Source organism: Mustela lutreola, chromosome 4 (assembly GCF_030435805.1).
Source record: "Mustela lutreola isolate mMusLut2 chromosome 4, mMusLut2.pri, whole genome shotgun sequence".
Taxonomy (NCBI): Eukaryota; Metazoa; Chordata; class Mammalia; order Carnivora; family Mustelidae; genus Mustela; species Mustela lutreola.
In genome coordinates, this window is record NC_081293.1 from 6,039,658 (window position 1) to 6,065,234 (window position 25,577).

At 47.0% G+C, this 25,577-nt stretch overlaps 1 protein-coding gene across 3 annotated transcripts in view; it reads right to left on the reverse strand.

Moving 5' to 3' along the window:
• Nucleotides 1-239: 239 nt before the first annotated feature.
• Nucleotides 240-25,577, reverse strand: part of FANK1 (fibronectin type III and ankyrin repeat domains 1) — a 105,660-nt gene continuing 80,322 nt past the window's right edge. For all 3 annotated transcript variants that reach the window (XM_059172865.1, XM_059172867.1, XM_059172866.1), the window contains 9 exons: nt 19,023-19,147; nt 12,338-12,419; nt 11,237-11,311; nt 10,350-10,415; nt 5,291-5,456; nt 1,430-1,573; nt 810-887; nt 591-635; nt 240-496 (listed from right to left, as the gene is read on the reverse strand). In XM_059172865.1, coding sequence (XP_059028848.1) covers nt 443-496; nt 591-635; nt 810-887; nt 1,430-1,573; nt 5,291-5,456; nt 10,350-10,415; nt 11,237-11,311; nt 12,338-12,419; nt 19,023-19,147 — 835 coding nt within the window. In that variant the 3' untranslated portion in view covers nt 240-442. The remainder of the gene's footprint in view (nt 497-590; nt 636-809; nt 888-1,429; nt 1,574-5,290; nt 5,457-10,349; nt 10,416-11,236; nt 11,312-12,337; nt 12,420-19,022; nt 19,148-25,577) is intronic.

Here is a 25,577-nt window from a genome sequence, read left to right on the forward strand (position 1 = left end):
AGTCGAGAGCCGAGGTTGTAATTGAAAACACATGAGGGGAAGAATTCCCATAAGGTCCTGGACCGGCTTGGAGGACAGCTCAGGGGGCAGGAGCGGGAAGCGGGGGACCCGTGTCTGTGCAGCTCTAATACATAAATATTTGGCTTCGTGTCTAACTGCAACAGGCACGAGGGCAAGAAAACATCTCCACGCGGCAAACGCCCAATGACGACACCACAGGCACACGTGCTTAGGTTAAAAAAAAAAAAAAAAAAAAAAAAAGATGTATTTCAAAGTGGGAACAGTTGTACGTTACAAAAGTCACTGAATCTTCAATTAAATAAATAAGCAAATGTATGGCCCCCAAAGATGCGGAATTTAGTCTCTAGCTCAATGGCTGCGTTTTGACTGTGTTTCGCTTGGGCTTTCGAAATCAGTAGCGCCGCCCAGGTCAGCAGACGGACTACTTCTTGGCCATTTGGGTTCTTTTCCTTTCTTCTAATAAGGAGACCACGTTCTGGATAAACAAAAACAGGTGAACGTCATCCCCGGTTCGAGGTTCTTTAAAGTACCACAAAGTTAGCCTCGAGAATCAGAAAGAACATCCCAACCTGTCTGTCAAAAACTCTGGCCATTTCTAGGACACCTTTGCCGAACTGAAAGGGAAAACAAAAATTATATATATATATAAAAATATACAATTACATACAATTAATACAATTATATACAATTATATGCAATATAATATTCTCTCTCTATATATATACATATATATTTTTTTTTTCTTTCTTCTGCGGGGAAAGGCTTTAGATAAAGATTGAGTTCCTTACCTCATTTTTCACACTTGCATCTGCCCCTTTGCTGAGAAGTAACTGAACTAACTCCTCATGATTATTTAACACGGCCACCTAAAAAACCAATGACAGTGGGGTGTGAGCGAGTCTGCGCTTCCCACAGAGGAGGAGGCTGGCGGCCTGGGTGGACCCCAAGCATGGCAGGCCCGGGGAAACCAGCCAGAGGCTTTCCCAAGAAGGCAGAGCCAGCTAAGGCCGCCGTGACTTCACATGACAGATGCGTGCTCTCACTCTGCTGCTACGTTGAGTGCAAGGAAGCTGGAGCCCAGTCTGCCTTCCCCCGCATTGCAAGGACAGGAGAAATGCTAGCCCAGACCAGCACAAGAAAGCAGCATGTTCTTTGTTGGAACAGATCAGTTTAGGCTGCTACAATGGCCCAGGAGACTGGGGCCAGTAATCCTTAAAGAAATAGATGTAAAAAGAACAAAAATATTGCAGTGACATTATCATGCCTTTATTAACAGGCCAGTGGGGAATATACAGAGAGCAAAAACCCAGGGCTCGTACAGAGCTGAATTCACAAGAATCGCCTAATTCTAGAAGCAGCTCTGACCTTAATCCCACAAAGCCAGGCTATGTTCTGGAGAGAGGCGTACCATGAGCGGGGTCTTTCCGTCTTTATCTCTCATGTTCACATCCGCTCCAGCTTCAATCAGCACAGATGCAACGCTCTGGTTTCCCGAGACTGCAGAAACTCTCATGAGGGGGGTCCATCCTGAGCCCGTGTCCACAGCATCTACCTTTATGCCAGAGAAGAGCTGCTCTCAGTCCAGGGTCTTTTTCCTTAAAAATACCCATCAGAAACTTATAAAGGAACGTTTCCTTGCCCAAATGCCCCTGAGCTGGATAGCCCATAAGGGGTGAGACTTGGGAAGGCTCAAGGGAACAGAGCTAACTCACATTCACGTGCGGTGAGAAGCTGTGTTAGAACTTTATAGGGGCTGAGAGGCCCAGGACATCCGCCGGCAACTTCATCACCTACATTTTGTTCAAGGGGTTGAAAGATGGGAGCTCCTGGCGGCTCAGTGGGTTAAGCAGCTCAGGTCATGATCTCGGGGTCCTGTGATTAAGCCCCGCCTCCAGCTCCCTGCTCAGCCCCCCTCCCCACCACTGTTGTGGGTGCACTGTCTCTCAAATAAATAAAGTCTTTTTTTTTTTTAAGATTTTATTTATTTATTTGACAGAGAGAAATCACAAGTAGACGGAAAGGCAGGCAGAGAGAGAGGGAAGCAGGCTCCCCGCTGAGCAGAGAACCCGATGCGGGACTCGATCCCAGGACCCTGAGATCATGACCTGAGCCGAAGGCAGCGGCTTAACCCACTGAGCCACCCAGGCGCCCCAATAAAGTCTTTTTTTAAAGATCTTATTTTCTCGACTATCTTTCATCACCTTTTTTTTTTTTTTTTAATTTATTTTGTTTCCTTATTAGTGTCTCTGTAAGCAGCTTTAACTCCTTTCTGGAACGAGACAGTAACATATACACACACCCTTACACTTATCAACATAGATTAACTTTAAGCAGGAGAACTACAGGTGGAATCAACACTAAGCATCCAGATTTACAACATAAATTCCAATCTGAGAGTTGGCCAACCTAGTACCTTCTCCAAACTCAATCGGACTAGTAATAAGATGGCCACTTCCCAGTAATCCAGGGACTGGGAGCTCTCGAGGTCACGTAAAAGCCGTATTCTAGAACAAGACTATGTGAGCGTTGCCTCCGCCCATTCCAGGGAAGACCTCACCGATCCCTGAAGAATGATACCGAAGGCGATAGGTGTGTGTGCGCGTGCACACACACACTTGCCCCTAATTCTGTTACAGGAGTATTACTCGAACATGTCAGTAAAACACCAGAATGCGGGAACAAACTAGGGACTGCCACAAAGTCCCTGGGACGGGTCAGGTTATTTGTACAGAGGAGATTATCCCCCTGAACATCATGAGGATTTACAGTTCTTGCTCATGCAAATAACAACTAAGCTCAGAGCAGCAGACTCCATTGTGTTTAAATAATAAAATCATCACCTTGTTTTATGGGGTGCTTTATGCGGACCGTAAACTTTCACGCTCATTTTCTCTTTTGGGTCTGAGGATTAAATGGGGTAGGTGCTTTGATTGCTGGTCTACCGGTGATGAAACCAAATCTCCGAGAAGTCAAACACCTTTCCTAAGGTCATGTGGCTCATTAAACGTAGAGACGGTTCCCCATGCCAGTCAGTCACTGTCAGTAGGAAATCGTGATACTCTCGAATGGTGGCCACAGTGCCCTGCTTGGCTCCCAGACCCTTCCTACCATCTCCCAAACACGGGGCGGCCCCTCTACCGAGAACACGGAGGCACTCCTGTTGATATCCACGGTCTGCCACCAACCGACCTCACAGAAATCTTTAGTGGTAACGTTCCTGTAGCTCCAGAGCTACAGGAAAAGATAAAATTTACCCACAAACAACGCAAGCTGGTGCAGCTACTCTGGAAAACAGCATGGAGGTTCCTCAAAAAGTTGGAAATAGAGCTACCCTATGACCCAGCAATCGCACTACTGGATATTTACCCCAAAGATACAAATGTAGTGATTGGAAGGGGCACGTGCACCCGAATGTTTATAGCAGCAATGTCCACAATAGCCAAACTATGGAAAAAACTTAGATGTCCATCAACAGATGAATGGAAAAAGAAAATGTGGTCTATACACAATGGAATACTATGCAGCCATCAAAAGAAATGAAATCTTGCCCTTTGCAATGATGTGGATAGAACTAGAGGGTATTATGCTGAGTGAAATAAGTCAATCAGAGAAAGACAATTATCATATGGTTTCCTTGATACGAAGAATTTGAGAGGCAGGGTGGGGGGCCGTGGGGGGAAGGAGGGAAAAATGAAATGAGATGGGACTGGGGAGAGAGAGAAACGGTAAGAGACTCTTAATCTTGGGAAACAAGCGGAGGGTTGCTGGGAGGAAGGGAACTAGGAGGGATGGGTGGCGGGGTGACGGACATTGGGGAGGGTATGCGCTATGGGGAGTGCTGTGAATTGTGTAAGACTGGTGATTCACTGACCTGTACCCCTGAAACAAATAATACATGATACCTTAATTTAAAAAAGAAAAAAGAATTTACCTACAAACAAACATGCTCGTATCTGAAGCCCAGAAAGTTTGTTTTCAAAATTACAGAATTTAAATACTCATGGCAGAGACCTGCCCTTCATTCAGCAAAGGTCAAAATTCATTTTAACTACAGACTTCTACTGAGACCAAAGCATGAGCCGAGTTCATCATAAAGCAAACAAGACAACCACGGCTCTTATCACCACCCAGGGCAGGTGCGGCCCTGCCCCACCACTGAGGCCCACGTGCTAATCCTTCCCACTTCTCGAGCATGTTTCTAAAAGAGAGAAAAAAAAAATGTGATAAAAGGGAATTATCTTAGCTACTGAGGTTTTTCCTTCAAAGGGCCCCTTTCTTCAGCCCTTTGCAGACAGCAGTGGCAACCAGGGAGTCCCCACAATTGCAAAAGGCAAGGCTTTCCTTCAGTCACACTTCAGAGACAAGCCAGAACAAATCTGCTAACATCTTCCAGGAGACATGACTCCTCTCAATTTGAGTTTATTTTCCAGGTCATCAGTTTAATTTCTCCATACTCTGCACCATCTGGCAACCTCAATTAGGAGAGCATTTTGTTTACTATTCCTTATTTCCATGCCTTGAAATTTTTATTTAACTTCTTTCAAGCCTTGAACTTAAGTTCTCCAAAGTTATCAGCCGCTACCATAATTGAGCTAATTCTGTTGACTCATCTTCAAACAGCTACAGAAGCCCAACAACACCAGTTCTATTCACTAAGTCCAACCTGCACTGTCTGATAACACGAGACCAGAAGGGTTACCCACATGCCTGCTTCAAGGTAAAGGCACAAGCAGCTGAAATGCTCTGTTTGTGATATGGTCAGTTTGCTCTTGGGAAGGGTTTTGTAGTGGTTAATCTTTAAAGCAAACCACGAATAAAAACAGTCTCATTCTAAGAGCAGTAAAAAGCCCTATGGCTGTAAGAGTTCTCCACATCTCCTGTCTCCAGGACCTGAGCTAGCAACTGGTGCATGGCCGGTGCTCAGTAAATCTTTGTGGACAGATTGAATGAAGAGATAACGAACGAATGGACACCGGCATAAATAAGCAGAAGCATCATCAGATCCAGCCCTGGATTCAGCAGTTTCTTTTTGTCCTATTAAGACAAACCTCCATGACAATGTGAAGCCTCAGCTATCATATCGGTTCTATAAAGACCATTTTTCCGGGGTTTCAGGAACCTTCTTACTGGTAAGTCAGAGGGCTTTCTGCAGCATTTCTAAGTTCAGAGAATCAAAGGCATCCACATAGGGCTCTGCTTCTACTAAACCCCATGGATCAAAACCGCAAGGTCTTCATGACACGTGTAGTTGAGAAGGAAGATCCCGTACCTCACAGCCATCTTTTATCATCCAGTCGATGACATTGCAGTGGCCTCCGTCCACAGCCCAGTGCAGAGCCGTGCAGCCCCCGAGGTCTCTGGTCTCCCAGGATGCGCCGTGTCTTCGGAGATATTTCACAACATCTAGGTGCCCCGCGTAGCACGCGAGCATCAGACTGCAACACACGGAGGGGGCGGCAACAGCTCTAAGTACAGTCATCACACTCCGGTCCCCGTTTTACCCTGCCTGGTTTAGACTAAGCAATCCTAATGGGAGTGGAAAAGCCATGAAAATTCTTCATATGAAATGTCGTGTCCGTCCACAGATGGACAGATTAACATAATGCGGCATCCCATACGATGGAATATTCTTTGGCCATAAAAAGGAGAAAGCAGCACTGATGTTATGCCACTACATAAATGAACCTAAAAACATCACGCTAGGGGCACCTGGGTGGCTCAGTGGGTTACGCCTCTGCCTCCGGCCCAGGTCATGATCCCAGAGTCCTGGGATTGAGCCCCGCGTCGGGCTCTCTGCTCAGCAGGGAGCCTGCTTCCCTTCCTCTCTCTCTGCCTGCCTCTCTGCCTGCTTGTGATCTCTCTCTGTCAAATAAATAAATAAAATCTTTAAAAAAAAAAATCACACTAAGCAAAGGAAGCTGGACACAAAAGGCTACACGTTGTAGGATTGTTTACGTGAAGTGCCCAGAGCAGGCAAATCCTGGGGACGAACTGACAGGGTAGCTGTTTCCAGGGACCGGGAGAGAGGAAACTGGGAGTGCCTGCCGGTGAGCACAGGGCTTCTTTCTGGCTGAAGACAATGCTCTGGAATTCGACCAGCAACAGCGGCACAGCGTCGTTAATATGTTCCTTAAGGACCAAATTTTAAAGGAGTGTGTGAATTACATCTCAATTTTAAAAAGGAATCACTGTAAATTGAGTAAAATATTGGATTTTAAAATATCCATGAGTCTGTGAAGATATTCAAAAAAGGCAGAGGGGAGAAAAAATACTCATTTGACATTATAGATGGGTATTAAGCCAATTCCATACTCTAAATATTTGTATTTAAATAAAAACATTTACTCTGCCTTTATAGAAGAAAATATAGTCCATCGTCGAGTGATGAGGGAAAGCCCTCTTCTCCGAAGCCTGCCAGCCAGTCGATATGGACGACATTGTGGAATTAGAAAATCACACTTTGGCAATTCCAATTAAATAACGGATCTGGGTAAGGCCCATCAGTGGGTGCTAAAATCGTTGGGTAAAAGTTAACAGAGAACAGGATATTCACACCATGATTACCCCATAGGTTATTTGCTAATTTCAGCAGGAAACTGTATCTTTACAAGGAGAGATTAGCGACCACACCCCACACTGAAATACTGAAGAATTTTGAGGAATCGGATGCCTATTCACCTTGAAATGGGCAAGGAAGGAGAAAAAGGCGAATAAAACATGTAGAAAGAGAAGCAAAAAAGGCAAAATGTTGACAACAGCCAAACCTAAGCGGTGAGTACATAGAAATTTACTTTACTCTTCTTTCGACTTTTCTAAATGTTTGAACTTTTCAAAACACAGAGTTGGGGTGGGGTGGCGGTGGGGGGCAGTGCCGAAGGAAGTCTTCCCAACAGGGAAATCCTACAAAGTCTCTGAGTGATAAACAGGACGTCCAGCTCTGAGGCTCAGCCCTGAGTGCGGCTGGAGTGGAAGCGGAGGCCCGCATCTCTGGATCTGCATCTCTGGACCCACTCTCTGGATCCTTACGAGGCCCGCAGGTCTCAGAGGCTCCCAGAAAAGAGCAAACGCGGCCCTTTGCTGGCCAGGCTTTGTGGTGCTTTCTTCCCATGCAGACTGCCAAATGCTTAGTGCAAACGTGAGGCTCCCGTTAGATGCATTGCTTTCCAGGGCCCTTAAGTCCATTTACAATTGCATCGACTGCAACAATAAGGGTCCCTTTTACTCACTCTACCAACGCTACTATCCTCTTTTAATTCACAATAGGACAGTAAGTTTTTACTTTATTACTGGCACTTTTGCATATTAACTTTTTAATTTATTCTGCTATGAATTGTCTTCGTGTAAACTGCTCGTTTCTACTGTGTACCCCCACATTAAATACACCAGTCATTTGTCTATAATATATTTGCAAATCTCTTCCCAGGCTACCCTTTACTTTGTAATTAATTTTTAAAAACGTGTCATGTACTTTTAGTCTTCTCTTTAGTGATTTATTTCAGTGATTCTGCCTTCCTTATTAGAAGACCAGACACATGCTGTAGTTTCTCTGGTTTTGTCTTTTCTATTTAATTCTTAATTCATCCGGAATTTATTTTTTTTTTAAATTTTATTTATTTATTTGACAGACAGAGATCACAAGTAGGCAGAGAGGCAGGCAGAGAGAGAGGGGGAAACAGGCTCCCTGCTGAGCAGAGAGCCCGATGAGGGGCTCGATCCCAAGACCCTGAGATCATGACCTGAGCCGAAGGCAGAGGCTTTAACCCACTGAGCCACCCAGGCGCCCCATCCGGAATTTATTTTGATGCATGCCATACAAGGCCAGTATTTAACCTTTTTTTCTTCTGATACTCATTAGTTTGTGTTGCTCCCATCGTGGCATACTAAGTTCCGACGTATATGAAGAACTATTTCTAGTTCATTTCACAGATTTTTTTTTCAATTATTTGTATCGATCTCATATACTACATTAATTACTAAAACTTTATAAGTCATTTTAATAACTGTCAAAAGTCTTTCCACATTTCTCTTCAATAAGGTTAGTAGATGGCGTCATCCCTTGGTTCTTCCAGGTCAATCAAAATCATTTTGACAGGCTCCCAAGAATAATTCCCTTTGAGGCTATGCTGGTCTATATACTCATTCAGGAAAACCTGAAACTTTTGCAGTCTTCGATCTGGCCATTCTGGCATATGATGTAGGTATGGCATATTGTATACCATATATGGTATATGCCATTCTTTTAAACCTTTTAATCTCATTTTTATAGGATTTTTAATACAAATTTCTCACTTCCATTAGAGATTTATTCTATTTCCCTCAATATACTTATTAACTGATTACTGCTGTTATTTAAGAAAAAAAAATTGTTAAATAGTAGCTGACCACTTTACTAAATTTCCTTATTAAGTCCAAGTATTTGAAAGCTGACTCACTTGGGCACTGCAAGAAAGGAGCCAGGTCTCATACATTTCACCTCTCACCAGGCTGACCAGCACTCCAAAATACCAGTCATGGGGCACCTGGGAGGCTGAGGTCATGATCTCAGGCTCTCTGCTCGGCAGGGAGCCTGCTTCCTCCCCTCTCTCTCTGCCTGCCTCTCTGCCTACTTGCCATCTCTGTCTGTTGAATAAAAAAAAATTTTTAAAAAATCTTTCAAAATACCAGTCATAAAGTGACAAAACAAGGAAACATACCAGGCACCGTTTTCACTCACTTTTCTTGTAGTGACTTGTTAAACACTCACAATTCTGTAAGGACTGCTATCATCCTTACCTCGTAGATAAAGCACACAGAGGTTAAGTAACTACCCAAGGTCATATGACCTGACCACTGGCGAGTCTGGATTCGACATCGAGCTCTATGGCTCTCACCCACTCCTACGGGTTTCATTACTAACTTCAAAGCCATTTGTCAACACTAGGAATGACAGCTGGTCATCTGATATGATAACTAAGCTTTTATGATGCAATCAAACGATTCTCTCCATCACCACAGGCTGGTGCTCCTATCTCCAGAGGCTGTCCCCAGGACTGAAAGCATCCTGCTCTTTAAAAGAGTAAAGATATTTTAACTAGTGAAAGGTGTGCGGTTATACCAAATTACTGTTTTGCTTCTGCACATACCTAGGTTTTCACCTTTGGTCTACTGCGTTGAGAAATGTCCTACTCTAGACATCCTTACATCCTGCATGACCCCCTGAGTTAGGATGGAAGGGGCGTGACTGTCTGCACACATATGAACATACAAAGAGCTTTCTTTCTCCATCAGACTTCAGCAGTAAGGTTATGCTTGGTGATGGTCCAACTACTCCTCTGCTAAGTAAGTTATCTACAGTCTTTACCTACGCTCCTCCCAAGCGCATGGGCACAACAGGCCCCCACGAGTCTGTTTCAGAATCCCTTCCTAAGTTTTCTAACTGCTGGCACAGATATTGGTTGTGCTTGCACGGATATCGGTTGTTTCAGATTTTCTGTGTCTTGGGCTGGTTTTGAGAATTTACATTTTCCCAGAAAATGTACCATCGAAAAGATAATTTCAGTGAAATTATCCCATGTACTGGTGTAGACGCAGTGTACCACTTTCTTTCTACGTTTAGGTTTCCGCTATCACCACTGTTAGGCCCTGTTAGGGACCCTTCCAAAATTCTATTTTTTTCTTCCTAAATTTCCAAAAGATTTTCTCTATAGCCATGGCCATGTATTATTTCTAAATTGATTTTTTTCCTTAGATTTATAAGGAATTGGTCCATTTTATTGCATAGGGTGTTTTACTAGAATACTGATCATTTTTAAGTCTTTGTAGAGCATTCTTTAATCTGTCTGAATAGAGTTTCCAAGTATCGTGCTCTTTCTGTCACTTTCTCCCGTGTGGCCCTCCACGCCTCCACCACGGGAAGTTCTTGGGCTGTAGCTTTCATCATGACTGCTTTGTGCTTCTTTGGAACCCCTAAGAGGCTTAGTTAAGAGAGTAAGGCAAAATGTAAGGAGATCCCTGGAGGGGGCCCCAAGTGTCGCAGGCACAGCCAAATGCCCAGCACGGCCCTGGCAATGGTTACTATCACGGCTACCGGTCACTGAGCACTAAGCGTGTGCCAGGCGCTGAGCGAGGGCAGGTGGCGGCCGTACAAGGTATAGCCCACTTTGTGCCAGCGCGTGAAGGAATACAAGAACGAATGAATAAGCCAGGCTTTGTTCATCGACCTCTTCCCTTTGGGATACAGCCCTGTCAAAAGAAGCTGCTGCAAATATTTGGGTTAAATCAAAAACCATCTGGACACAAACCTGGTAACCGAAGTAGGGGGACATTTTGGGGCATATCCCACCACCCACCTGTCCTTGCCACTTCCGTTCGTCAGATTCACATCTGTGCCATTAGAAACCAGGATTTTCACAAGCCTGCAGGAGACAAATCGGAAGGTCACTGGAGATGCAGCTTTGATGGATAGGAACCCACGGTAATGCGGGAACACACACAGCACTACATTTCAGACACATCTCCACACTTCCTTTCTACCTTCAGAGGCCGGCTGGCTTCAAAGGACATTATTAAACCAGAAAACTACCACTTCAACACCAAAAAAAAGAAAGGGGGGGGGCTTCTTCCTCACATGAATTATTCATTGAAAACAAATTATACCACATGAAACACATTGTATTGTCAAGCTAATTTGCTGTCACTTTAATGGCCATTTTAAATAGATTTTCAAATGGCAGCATTTAATAAAATATAGGTCTTTTTTTCCAAAATGGCACTTTAGTAGTTAAATATAAATATGGTTGTAAAATAAGCCACTAGTGTGTATGCCTCTGTGTGGCATAGAGATGATAGAGTGTATCGGGGAAAATTCTCTTAGCAACCTCTCGGGGAAGTTTGTTTTCCAGAATTAATATCCTTCCCTCTTTCTTTTTTTAAAGACACTCTTATTCCAATAATCAGTTTTCCTGGGACATGTAAAATATATTGTAAAATAGAATTTAGTGGCTACCTCTCTTCCTCACCATAGGATTCTACACGTTTACATTCTCTCCTGTGCGGTGTAGAACTTCGGGCTGCAAACAGCCGAGTTTGGGGGCAGCCCGCACGTGGTAGAGTTCTGGAAAGCAAGAAGAAGGGGAGTCCTGCCCACACCTTTTTCCCTCCCATCCATGTTCTGACCAGAGCCTTTGGGAGAAGGGAAAGGTTCAGGCACTCAGAGATACGAGAGGAGGAAGCCTACCTGGTGTAACCTTTCTGGGCAGCAACCATCAGAGCAGTAAAGCCAAACTTATTGGGAACATCAACCTTAACATTTCTTGGGGAAAAAACACAGAGAAAAGAGATTAAGATGCTCCACGTGGCTCTCCGCAGTCACAGCGGAGGTCTCTTGCAGGACACAGGTGACTAAAACGATTTATTCTCCCCGAAAATTCCGATTTCTTCTGGGCCACTAAGTTTCTGTTGTCTTAAACCACCCTGCCTAAATATTTTTCAAGGATTCAAATTCACAGGAAGGGAAATTGCTCTAGTTTCGCTTAAAACCAGCTCTCCATTCAACTCAAAACCAGCATGTGAGCAGTGGAAACACTGGGACGGGCACCACCGCCTTCCAGAACAGAGGGGCGCCGGCAATCCCACACTCCGCTCCACCAAGAGTCTGGGCTGGGGAGGCCTGCATTTCTCCCTGGAGGCCCCTGGAGGAACAAAGCAGAGCTCTTCAATACCAGCTCAGAAGCCTTGTTTTTTTGTGGGGTCCTTCTCTCCCCCAAGCTAAGGGCCCTGTTTGCAAAATGACTGGTCTTCTAAGGTTCTCAAAACTTTTCTGATTCAAAAAGAATCTACGTAACATCGTTCACCTTTCATTACGCGAGGGCCTCAAACATCCCATGGCAGCAAATGTATTTGCTACTTTTCTTCTAGTGTTTTACCGACTTTTTGAATCAGAAACAGCAGATTTAATTATTCCTTAGGTAGACGTGGACACTTAGGGGTGAAATTTGCCTAAATGCTATGGCATATAAGCAAGAGTCAGGAATTATTTCTGGAGTGCTCGCTTCGGCAGCACATACACTAAAAATAGGAATTATTTCTGGGAAGAAAAGAGGATACCCAGACTTCTCATTTTCATTTTCAATTTCCATTAGATATTTACAAAACCTAGCATTTCCATGGGGCTCAGAGGCCATCTTTATTGACTCTGCTGAACTCCCACCAGTCACTGGAGATCTATTTTGGAGCAATTTCAAAAGCATGGAAAATGGAGGGGAAATAAAGTTAAGTGCAATTCTATGTACTTGCTGGGCATTAAAAATTGTTTAATTTTAAGGCAGAGTTCTCTCACCCTCCTTGAAGTATTCGAACCAGCAAATCTTCATCATTCACATTGACTGCTCGATGAAAGTGTTCACTACTTATGGGTTCTCCTGAAGAAAGATGGAAAACAGTCGCCAAAGTCGAGTGAGAGAATATTCATTCCAGATACGCGCCTCCCGCGGCCTTGAGTGGGTGTTCACGGTCCCCTCCAAGAAGGCACTTGGCTATTCCGAGAAGTGTGGCCTACATTTCCTATTCCACTTCTTTTACTGAGAAAGGCCATGTTTCCATATATTAAGAACATTCAGATTGTCCTAAGGACTTGGGACATTCTCAAGTTATAAAAGCACTGCTTTGTGCGTGGTATTTTGATAGGTGAAAATAATCCTTCCAGATTTCCTAAGACTTACTAAATGTCTCTCACAAGCAAGGAAAAGCCCATGATCGTCGCAACATGCTGGTTTGGTTTGCCAAAGGACTCTAAACTACTTGAACAAACGACAAAAATAAATTGCTGTAACATTTGACATCCAAAATTTCAGTGCTTCCCAGGAATATAACATTCACGTTGGCCTGGTCTCCCCAGAGCTGCTGGGGGGCCGGGGCGCAGAAGGGGCTTGTTCACAGAGGGGGAGCACCGTGAGAAAGCGCAATGACGGGGGAGAGCCTGCCAGGCAGAGGAGCCAGGAGGGGAAGGCTGCAAGCGACTCCAGGAACAAGGGGAAGTGGGGCAGAAGGGAGGGCGTCCCGTTGCGTGGGGGGAACGTTAGGTCCTCGAGGAAGACAGAGTGCAGAAAGGTGCAGAGTGTGACAATAAACGGCCAAGTGAGAGAAGCCCGTCTTCCAGGGCTTGCTTCACCCTCTGTGCGTCTCTCGTTGCTTGAATGGTTTGGCGTAAATGGAACACACGCGAAGCACTTAGCAGAGCACCTGGCATGTCCTGAATATCCAACACGCGTCCGCTGTGGAGGCCGTGGGAAGGGCAGCGGCCACTGTCCTTGTCCCCACCGTTGTCACGCCCATCACACCTGAGCCGACCTCGCTGACCCGGATAGGTCCTGAGTCTATAATCCCCAGTTCCAGGCAGCCCCAAGGTCTCTTCCATTCACTCAAACGTTTATTACGTCACTCGCATGCCCAGTCTTGACCCTGAGAGTCCCAGAGGGAGCAAGACCAGCGTGTTCCTCTCCTTTGCCATTTACACAGTAGCACCAGCTTCGAACCTGTCATCATCTGAAACCCTGAAAGAAAACACCCATCTCCTACCTGTCCTCCCACATTTGCCCCGAGACTGACTCCTGGGGCTCACCCACCCCTTCATCACCCTCCACCAGGCTGGCCTCCAGAGATCCCCCAGCTGGCCCCACCAGGTGGGGCGAAAGTTCCCTCTTCTGCACCTGCAGTAGAAAAACTCTCTGGGATGAGCCCATGGAGCTCACTGGAACTGGGAACTGTAAACTCAGTACCCATCCCGGTCAGCAAATTCCGCTAGGGAGAGCTCCTGGGCCCCGGAGCCCCTGTTCTACTCGTTTCCTTGGAAGATTTTAACGGGGCACATTATGAATTGGGAAGCCAGGGCGGATGGGGCAGAAGAGTATATCGATCACTAGCAGAATGACCTCTAGCTGACACCCTTGTTCTTCTGGTAAAAAATAAAATAAAATAAAGCCAAGTGAAAACGGTTTTTGAAATCCCAACTTTGTCTGCTAGTGCTTGCCAATCTCCTGACCATTTTTCAGCCGCGCTGTACCTCCTCCTCATCTTTCCACACATAGTTTTAGACCAAACGCTTCGAGGAAAAGTATCACGATAAACCGTCCAAGGGCAAGGCCCCCCTTCTGTCCCTGGCCTTCCAAGGAAGATCACGCCTAGCCTGGTGGTTCCCCTGGGGGGCTACAGAAGGGAACCCCCACCCCAACACCACCACCACCAAGAGGACATTTGGTAAGACCTGGAGATATTTTTGGTTGTCGCACCTTAAGGGTTGGTGCTCCTGGCGTCTAGGGGGTAGAGGCGTGGGATACTGATGATCTCACCTGCACACAGTGAGAATTATGCAGCCCCCAAACATCAGAGCACCAAGGCTGAGGAGCCCCGGGCTAGACTAGTAAGGACTGAAAATGATCTGTTGGGTGACGCATCCCTGCTTTAGTGGACAAACTGAACCCATGGAAAGTTTCCCTTCCTTTCCCTTCCTGGGAAGGACGGACGAGTAGCATGGGGGTGGTACATACCCCGGCCAGCTCCCTCTGTGACTCACAAACTTCAACTGCCACCAAAAATACAAAAACAACTAATTTGCATAGAATCATCTAGAAGAACATAGGAAGCTCGTCCTATTTCTACTAAATTTTAAAATAGGACATCCTAACTCGAAACTTATTCATTAAGCTCTATCTAGGACTCTACACAATCCTTTTTTTTTTTTTTTTTTTAATTCTTCTTCAGACCACAGAAGAGAGCCAGGAAGGCAGAGTGAGTTGTCTGAGACCAAGCAGGTAGGCGTGGGCAACGTCAGAGCTCACGAGGCCTTCGCAGGGCCACCCGCCAACCAACTCATCATGTGCTTCCAACCTTATGAAACTCTGAAAATAGGCAGACTTCGTCAATAAAAAACACGTTCCCCCGGAACAAAGTGGTAAATGAGAGGGTATGCCAAAGTCTAAAAAGTTTCAGAAACGCACGAATTTAAGATTCTAAACAAAGTTCTAAAAGCAGGTGCAGCATCACCACGTGTTTCTGCTCTGACCCACCTCCAGTCCATGACGACGGTCCAGCTCTCGGCTGGGGGGGAGGCAGGGGGGGGCACTTCCTGGTCCCTCCTACCCAGGAGCCCCTGCAGCATGCAAATATTAGAAAGTCAAAGAAGTCCGTTTCGTGCTTAGAGGCGTGAGGACGGTGCGCAGCAAAGACCAGGGTATTTTGATGGTAGGACATCACTGAAATGAATGTATTGCCCTATGTCTGCTTCTGCAAGAGGTGATCAGAGCCCTCATACCTTACTCAGAACAAAAGGACCTCTCACAGAGGGGAAGGAGCACAGCGCTATGGCTAACCGTTCCTTGTTTGCGGAGTTTCCGCACAAGGAAGCGATACTTCTCGTTCGGGGCATAGATGCTCTTTCTCAGCACTGACTCATTAACCCCGCTCACACCACTGCCGGGAAGGCAAAGAGTCCTGAAGATGAGCACCGGACCAGACACGGATCAACCCGGGCTTGCAAAAGTCTCCGTTTATATGAATCGGAGGAGGAATAAGTGAAGGGGTCCTGTTGGCAGAACAGAGCGGAGCAGTTCTTTCTCCCACTACAGGCAAGAGTCACAAAGAGAGGAAATCCCAGGGGGAGCCAAATGGTCCACTCCTGCTACCCCTGAATCCTCAAAGACATGGTGGGCCTGGCCCAAGTACAACCGAATACAGAGAAGGCAGGCTGTGCCTCTGTGGGTTTGTTTGGCGGATGTTAATGCTGAATCAATGCCACCCACAGGGAGGACGTCTGCAAGTGCTCCCCACCCCCCGCTCTCCTGTCCTAGCGCAGCACTGGATGGAACTTATCAGGCAGGGCCAGGAGAGGGGACACCCAGGAGGAGGGGAAAGCCATCGCCCTGTTCTGTAAGAGGGTCATTTAGTGGCAGATGTGCCCACAGATATTCCAATATGGCAGTAACACCTTTCTGGGCAGAATTCGGGTCTCTGTTAGAAGCAGTGGGTAAATGATGAGCTCATTGGAGGAGAGATTTGCCAATTAACAAGCAGCAGCTGCTTTTCTCTTTTTAAGGGCCCAACTGATTAAAATTGCATGCCTCATTTAAGCAAGAGTCTTGTGTACTTTACCTGGAATTAAAAAAATTAAAAAAAAAAAAAAAAGCTAAGCATCCTTTATTCAAACAAAGTGCATGCTTTCGGGATTCATTAAAAACACTTTCAAACTGAATGCAAGTGATCAACCCACAGAAGCAATTTTTACTTGTTTTGGAAAATATGCACATTTTTAATTCTTTGTTTAGCATGATCTACCTCCTTAAGGGAGTCTGCTTTGGGTATTATAAATAGAATAATAGTGTCAGGGAGCAGCAGCTAGCAGGAAGAGGATCCAGGACCACTGCCACCCGGGAGAGTCCCCCAAGTCTGAGCGCCCTGCCCACTGCAGCCCAGCGCTGTGACCAGACCACGAAAGGAGCAGGAAGCCCGGTATGCAGATCAACACCAGGAACCATGTCTCCATCACACCCTGGTCCTTGCAGGAGGTCTGGTCTAGTGACCCACGGAAGCCACGGGCTGCAGGGACAAATGCTCTGGATCCTAGACCACCTCGCTGTAGCTGCCTCTGGGAAGCCAGCTCCGCAGGAAGCCAGCACCGTCCTGGCCAGCTGATGGAAACCTACAATGGTTTCTGCCTTCCCGAAGAGCTCTGAATGGTAGGCGAGCACCACATCAGCTCTGGCCGGAGGGTCCTGCAGCCCCTGCCCTGGCGTGGATGTGGCAGGAGCAAAGATGCCAGTGGCGAGCAGAGGCTCACCATGGCCGGCTCTGCATCCTGTTTGCCTTCCCCATGCAGGTCAAGGGGATGCTCCCCAGCCCGTAGGACACACGTGCATCTCCCCAGACAGGAGTGCAAGCTGAGAAGATCAGTGTTTCCCTCTTCATCCTAATTCTGCCTCTGGACCTTTCCATTCCCCATCCGTCCACCCATGCACTGTGATCTTCTACGCCAGACATGACTGACCCAGCACGTCCTCCACTTTGGAAGCACACAAGTCGGTGGGAGACAAAGAAGAAGAAAGATACATAAAATAAGATGGGCTGGGTGCTATCAGAGGGGGTGAGACCCAGCCGGGTACTGGCGGAGGCACAAGGGACCACCCCCAAGCAGAGCTCTGCCTGGACAGTGGCAGGCAGAGGAGTTGAAGGGGCACCGGGAAGAGGGGGCTCCGAGGTGGGAGCTCCAGAGAAATGGGGCAAAGGCAGAGGAGTGCAGGAGGGGCCTGTGGCTGGCTGGGGCCGGCGGGACAGGAGGGAGCACCATGGCCCAGCGTCCCCTAGATAGTCTATTCAAACACTGGGTTCCCCTTTGCCGACTCTTCTCCTGCCCCTGTTCCTCCTGTCTCCGTACCCACCCTCAACACAGAGGAGACCAACTCACACTCAACCGCTCTGCCTTTTCCCCCTAAAAGCTCCAGAGCACCTGGTCTCCCAGAGGAAGGAAATGCTTTCACCGCCACCACAGGAAGGACAAGCCCTCTTGCCTGACTCACGTCACTGTAACTGACCGTTCCACTCGGAAAGTCTCCTCTGAAATTATGCGTCTTTGCAGCGAGCGGAGCACCTTGGGACAGGGACACCGCTCCCAGCTGTCACTGAATTCTCAGTTTGCCAAATGAAGACCCAACTCCCCAGTGCCCTGTCTGCAAACTAAGAGATGACAGGCTAACTCAAAACCTTAATCATCTTTAATCCACATAAAAATCCAAATGAGAAAAACCTTGAGAGGCTCTTAACGCTAAGAAACAAACTGAGGGCTGCTGGAGGGCAGGGGGAGGAGGGATGGGGTAACCGGGCGACGGGCATCAAGGAGGCACGTAAGGTGACGGGCACTGGTGTTCCACGCACCTGATCAATTATGGAACGTGACATCTGAAACCAATGATGTACTGTGAGTTGGATAATTGAAGTTAAATAAGAAAAAAACCTCTCCAAATAAATGCATAAAGGACACAATTGAAAGCCACAGAAGGAAAAGTGTATGTTTTATTCATGTATGTGTATGTGTGTGTCACACCCGCACATGCCAGAACCAATAGGGACTAAAACTTTAAAATGACTTTTACTCACAGGAGGAAGACTTCGTTGTGCAACTGAGAAAAGACGTTTGTGCTCTCAGCAAGCAGGCCACAAAGAGCGTTTCTGACCATTTTAATCTTTACCACATTCTAGACACACACACATCTTTAAAACACCAAAATACCGATCACAGAAAATATCTGCACCCTCAGGTGGGACCGGGAGAAGGACACGCAAGGTCAGAGGCGGCATGGCCAGCCCCTTGCTGTGTGTGTGTGTGTGTGTGTTGGCCGCTGTTCATTCTTCCTCACTCACAGCCCCCACTGGAATCCGATTCATGTGTCAAGACAGAAAACTGAGGTGGTTCAAAAGGGACAAAATGCCTTCTAGGCCTTGTCACCCGAGGCACAGCCGGACAGGCAGACTGTTCCTCAGCCCACACCCCCGGCCCGCTTCCTAGGAAAGGCGACTCTACCTTTTTGTACTTTTAGTCCTGAATGTGCCCTCCCAGGGCGGGGCCGGCCCCAGCACCTCGCTCCCCGTCTGTTAAAGCACAGACTTCCCTCCCGCTGTGGCTTGGACGAGCCAGTAAACAGCTGCAGCACAGTCTCTAAAACTGGAGGCGTTTCAGGGCACCTGAGTGGCTCGCTCCATGAAGTGCCTGCCTTCAGCTCAGGTCATGCTCTCAGAGTCCTGGGTTCGAGCCCCACGTCAGGCTCTGGGCTCAGCGGGGAGGCGGCTTCTCCCTCTCCTGCGTGCTCACGCGTGCTCTCTCTCTCTCTCTCAAATAAATAAATAAATAAATTTTTCTTTTGAATGGAAGGGTTTCTGCTTCCAGAAAGGCTCAGCAAAAGGCAGGGTACTTGTACCTCCATAGGGCTCACTGTCTTCATTGATCTCTGGATAAAGGAGTGTGGTGTTTGTATACTCACTGGTTGTAGATACGGAGACCACTGGGCTGTACTCATATTCTCCAGAGGGACTGGTGACCTTCAGTCGGAATTTGTACAGTGTTCGTGGTTCCAGACCTTCCACAACATGCTTTGTTGCGTATCCCCTAGAAGGGAGGAGACACGCAGGATCAGGACACTCGGTGATCAAATCCGCACGCTCTGAATGTCGCTAAGAGCCGGAGGAAGCAATGTGGGAATGCTGCCCATCTCCTGTATGACCCCACCTCGGAGGCTGTCAGTCCCCCACCCTCGGTGGAGGGTGCCCTGAGTGCAAAGGACAAGTTACACATCCAGCCTTTCCCACCATGCCCCAGTTGCAGAGTTATGAGAAAACACAGGACTTTTTTTTTTTTTTTTTTTTTTTTTTTTTGCTTTAAGCACAACTACTAAGTTTGGGGATGGTTTGTTATGCAGCAAGAGATAACAGATACGAACTGATACATCGCATCATCCACAAAGAAGAAACCAGCACAAAGACAGTGAAGAAATGATACCAGTGGCATTAAGAAAAACATCTGAGTTAAGAAACCAAGAAAACAGACGGTTAAGAGTCAATATATAGGGCGGAGTCAAGATGGCGGAGAAGTAGCAGGCTGAGACTACTTGAGCTAGCCGGAGATCAGCTAGATAGCTTATCTAAAGATTGCAAACACCTAGAACCCATGGTGTGCAGACCCACAGGGGCCTGGTTCAGGTTCTTCTTCAGGATTATGGCAAATTCCCTGGCAACCAGGGTTTGACCCCCCCCCCATCTTGGGGTGACTTCCTCATGTCTTGAAAGAAGCTGTGGCTGCCAACGCTGGTTTTCATCTTCAGGAGACGCTCAGGGCTCTGTACTTCTCAGCCACCTCTCAGAAGTGGCCCGCGCCCTCTAGAGCCGCACTGTCATGGTGGAAAGAGAAGCCGAGAGAGCGGTAGATGTAGGAGGCCCGAGGACGCGTGTCAACTGGGTGGGTAATGCCAGCCTCTACCTTTCTGGGATGACTCTGACCAATTTGGGAGCTTGTGGCTGATTGGTAATTGTGAGCTGAGCTCAAAATACAGTGTTGATGGGTCTCAGAGCCCGAGGATGGCCAAGAAGATGGCTCCAGTGCCTTGGCAACATGAAGACCCCAGGGATGGGAAACCAAATCTCTCCCCACTGGAGACTGAACCCCAAGCCCTGGTCCTGCTTATGGCTCGGACCTGCCACAGGGCCTGTGGCTGTCATCAGTGGCGAGGAGGACTCAGCCAGCCCGCTGCACCACATCAACCATGGCATCACCACGCCCTCCTCGTTGGACGCCGGGCCGGACACGGTGGTCATCGGCATGACCCGTATCCCGGTCATTGAGAATCCCCAGTACTTCCGTCAGGGACACAACTGCCACAAGCCAGACACGTGGGTCTTTTCAAACATAGACAATCATGGGATATTAAACTTGAAGGACAATAGAGATCATCTAGTCTCATCAACTCACTATATATATGAGGAACCTGAGGTCCAGAGTGGGGAAGTGTCTTACCCAAGGTCACATGGTTTCAGAGAAATTATGTTGAATCCAATAAGCCTTCCCGGACATTCCAAGCCTCTTAACCATGGCCTCTATGTTGAGGATGTCAGTGTTTATTTCAGCAAAGGACGTCATGGCTTTTAAAAACTCCTTTTAAGCCTCTCTGTTTTGATGTCACCTGGGTGGGCCAGGCCCTCTGAGAGGTGGGAAGCTCTAGGCGCTGTTCTCTTTGGATCCGGGGAACTAAGTAGAAACTGCATGAGCCACCGGTGCCCCTGCGTCCCTTTCAAGCCACCAAGACAGGGGTCGTCCCCCGTCCGTCACTGGCAGGGCTGCCCTGTCCCTCAGTCATCACTGTGCTCCTCTCTCCCCTGGCCTCCGAGGCAGCTCCTGCCGCCATCCTTAGAGCCAATAAAGAGAGTTAAAAACCTGTGCACCAAGAACCATCTTTAAAAAAAAAAAAAAAAAAAAAAAAAAAACCACACACACACACACACACACTAGCCATTCTCTTGCTTTACCAAAACCACCCAACCACCACGAGAAAGCCTGACGAAGTCCAGCCGTGCTCCAGCCTCACTCGCCCTGCTTGGAAGCATGGGGTCTCCCCGGCTCCCCTGGGATCCCAGGCCGTCCTCTTAGTGACCTCGTCGCCCTGCAGCCTCCCGTGGGGAAGAGCGGCTAAGCGGAGGCAGAGACCACGCGGTGAGAGAGGGGGAGCCAGGCCCGAGCGCTGGCACCAGATTAGGTCTCAGAGGAAAGAATGGAAACCAATCATTTTCTATATATATATAAACATATATATATATATATATATATATATATATATATATATATACAAAAAAAATTTTTTTTGGTGGAAAAAACCATACTTTTGGGGGACACATTTCCCCCCTCCCTTCCTCTTCTCTCTGGAATGGCTCACAGTGAGTGTGATATTAGAAAACTCCTTGGCCCCTAGATCTGCAGTCCCAACAAGCTTGGCCTTGGCCATGAACGGGCCATCCTCCTAGGACCACAAGGGACCGAGGGAGTCAGGGGCCAAGGCCCTTCCGGCTAGTCCCTGATCCCAGGATTGGCTCTCTACCCCCCCCCCCACTTTCACTTACTCTTGACTCTGAGAACTTTCGGAACCCAGTGGAATCGCCATTTCAAGGCCAAGATGAACTGAAGGGGAAGAAAAGGAAAAACGGGCCTCCTCCAGCCCCTCTCATGGCCCCAGTGGAAGTGTTGTCCTGTTCTCTGGTCAATATATGTGTTCATTTTGCTTGCTTTGACTCATGCCTTACTCCATGGCCACCCTCTCCCAAAGAGGGGTTTGCTTCTCCCATTTCCAGCTCGATCACTGAGGAGAGGTGCGGGGACGCCTCTTCCCTCCTCCGGTAGGAAGGGCACAGCTGTAGGGCCCGAGCCACGCCCCAGTTTGCTGCCATGTTGGCCGAGGGGATGCTGGGCTTGGCCCAGCTGCTCCCACCTGGGGTGCCTCCGTGGTGAGAAGTCAGCACAGGCCATCCCTTGATGGTGGAGAGCATGAAGCAGCGGGGGTCTCCCACGGGAGCTCTTAGGACACAACGGTGGTGGTTTTTAACCCACTTAAGTTTTGGGGTGGCGACGCACAGCGAAAGACAGTAGATTCTCTCTGGCTTTGGCACATTTCCATGGGAACCAAGCTCCCACTGAAGCTCCTCCTTCCTGGGTCCTTGGGGATGGTGGTTCTTTGTGCCCAGGTTCTTGGCCCGTATCGGGGGTGGCTCCCAGACACCGTAGTGTCCAGAGCAGCGTGTGGGGATTCAGGTTTCTCCAGGGCTTCGAGGGGTGTGTGTATCTAGCCCCTGCCAGCTTCCCGCCGTCCTGCCCGCCCCCCCACTGCTTCGTGTCAGCCTGGTCCCCATCGTGTCCTGCTGACCCTTTGGGCCAGGGCCTCCCCCGGAGTGTGGCTTTAAAGGAGTAAGCTTGAGGATGATGTTTTTTTAATTATTGTAAATCATTACCTCATTTCCAGCCTGCCAGGCTCCATCCATCCCAACATCTTTGAATCTGCCATTTTCTCACCTTGTGCTATGACAATGGGGCGTTGTATTTCCACAGAGACTTATAGGAGTGTTCAGTGTATAGTTTCTTAATAAACACTTTATTTTCTAATGAAAAAAAAAAATTAAAAAAAAAAAAGATTGCAAACACCTGAAAATCCATCGGCAGATCGAAGAGAAGAAGAACAGCAATTCTGGAAACAGAAAACCACTTTCTGAAAGGTAGGACCGGCGGAGAAGTGAATCCAAAGCGACGGGAAGATAGACCCCGGGGGAAGGGGCCAGCTCCCGGCAAGCGACGGAGCAACCGCGCACAAAATCGGGACTTTTAAAAGTCTGTTCCGCTGAGGGACATCGCTCCAGAGACTAAACCGGGGCAAAGCCCACGCGGGGTCAGCGTGGCCTCAGGTCCCGCAGGGTCACAGAAGGATCGGGGGTGTCTGAGTGTCACAGAGCTTGCGGGTATTGGAACGGGAAAGCCGGCTACAGAGACAGAGCCGACAGTGAGCTCGCAGCTCCGTGTTACCTTGAACCGGTCGCAGGCTCGGTGAGCTCGGAGCGCGGCCGGAGGTCAGGCAGACGGGAGTAACTGGGCACTGTTCTCTGAGGGCGCACTGAGGAGTGGGGCCCTGGGCTCTCGGCTCCTCCGGGCCGGAGACCAGGAGGCCGCCATTTGTATTCCCGTCCTCCGGAACTCTACGGAAAGCGCTCAGGGAACAAAAGCTCCTGAAAGCAAACCCGAGCGGATTACTCACCCCGGCCCCTGGTAAGGGCGGTGTAATTCCGCCTGGGGCAAAGACACTTGAGAATCACTACACCAGGCCCCTCCCCCAGAAGATCAATAAGAAATCCAGCCGAGACCAAGATCACCTACCAAGGAGTGCGGTTTCAATACCAAGGAGAGCAGCAGAATTCCAGAGGAGGAGAAAGCAAAGCACGGAACTCATGGCTTTTTCCCTGTGATTTTTTTTAGTCTTGCAGTTAATTTGATTTTTTTCCTTTTCATTTATTTTTTTTTCTCGCCTTCTGGTAAATTTTTTTTTAACTTTTACCTTTTTCTTTGTTAACATTTTTTAACTAGTTTATCCAATATATATATTTTTTCTTTTTTATATTTTTCTTATTTGTTTTCTTTTTTAAAATTCTTTTCTTTTCTTTTCTTTTTCTTTTTTCTTTTTTTTTTCTTTCTTCCTTTTTGAACCTCTTTTTATCCCCTTTCTACCCCCTCACGATTTGGGATCTCTTCTAATTTGGTTAAAGCATATTTTCCTGGGGTTGTTGCCACCCTTTTAGTATTTTACTTGCTCCTTCATATACTCTTATCTGGACAAAATGACAAGACGGAAAAATTCAACACAAAAAAAAGAACAAGAGGCAGTACTGAAGGCTAGGGACCTAATCAATACAGACATTGGTAATATGTCAGATCTAGAGTTCAGAATGACAATTCTCAAGGTTCTAGCCGGGCTCGAAAAAGGCATGGAAGATATTAGAGAAACCCTCTCGAGAGATATAAAAGCCCTTTCTGGAGAAATAAAAGAACTAAAATCTAACCAAGTTGAAATCAAAAAAGCTATTAATGAGGTGCAATCAAAAATGGAGGCCCTCACTGCTAGGATAAATGAGGCAGAAGAAAGAATTAGTGATATAGAAGACCAAATGACAGAGAATAAAGAAGCTGAGCAAAAGAGGGACAAACAGCTACTGGACCACGAGGGGAGAATTCGAGAGATAAGTGACACCATAAGAAGAAACAACATTAGAATAATTGGGATTCCAGAAGAAGAAGAAAGAGAGAGGGGAGCAGAAGGTATACTGGAGAGAATTATTGGGGAGAATTTCCCCAATATGGCAAAGGGAACGAGCATCAAAATTCAGGAGGTTCAGAGAACGCCCCTCAAAATCAATAAGAATAGGCCCACACCCCATCACCTAATAGTAAAATTTACAAGTCTCAGTGACAAAGAGAAAATCCTGAAAGCAGCCCAGGAAAAGAAGTCTGTAACATACAATGGTAAAAATATTAGATTGGCAGCTGACTTATCCACAGAGACCTGGCAGGCCAGAAAGAGCTGGCATGATATTTTCAGAGCACTAAACGAGAAAAACATGCAGCCAAGAATACTATATCCAGCTAGGCTATCATTGAAAATAGAAGGAGAGATTAAAAGCTTTCAGGACAAACAAAAACTGAAAGAATTTGCAAACACCAAACCAGCTCTACAGGAAATATTGAAAGGGGTCCTCTAAGCAAAGAGAGAGCCTACAAGTGGTAGATCAGAAAGGAACAGAGACCATATACAGTAACAGCCACCTTACAGGCAATACAATGGCACTAAATTCATATCTCTCAATAGTTACCCTGAATGTTAATGGACTAAATGCCCCTGTCAAAAGACACAGGGTATCAGAATGGATACAAAAACAAAACCCATCTATATGTTGCCTCCAAGAAACTCATTTTAAGCCCGAAGACACCTCCAGATTTAAAGTGAGGGGGTGGAAAAGAATTTACCATGCTAATGGTCATCAGAAGAAAGCAGGAGTGGCAATCCTTATATCAGATCAATTAGATTTTAAGCCAAAGGCTATAATAAGAGATGAGGAAGGACACTATATCATACTCAAAGGGTCTGTCCAACAAGAAGATTTAGCAATTTTAAATATCTATGCCCCCAACGTGGGAGCAGCCAACTATATAAACCAATTAATAACAAAATCAAAGAAACACATCAACAATAATACAATAATAGTAGGGGACTTTAACACTCCCCTCACTGAAATGGACAGATCATCCAAGCAAAAGATCAACAAGGAAATAAAGGCCTTAAACAACACACTGGACCAGATGGACATCACAGATATATTCAGAACATTTCATCCCAAAGCAACAGAATACACATTCTTCTCTAGTGCACATGGAACATTCTCCAGAATAGATCACATCCTCGGTCCTAAATCAGGACTCAATCGGTATCAAAAGATTGGGATCATTCCCTGCATATTTTCAG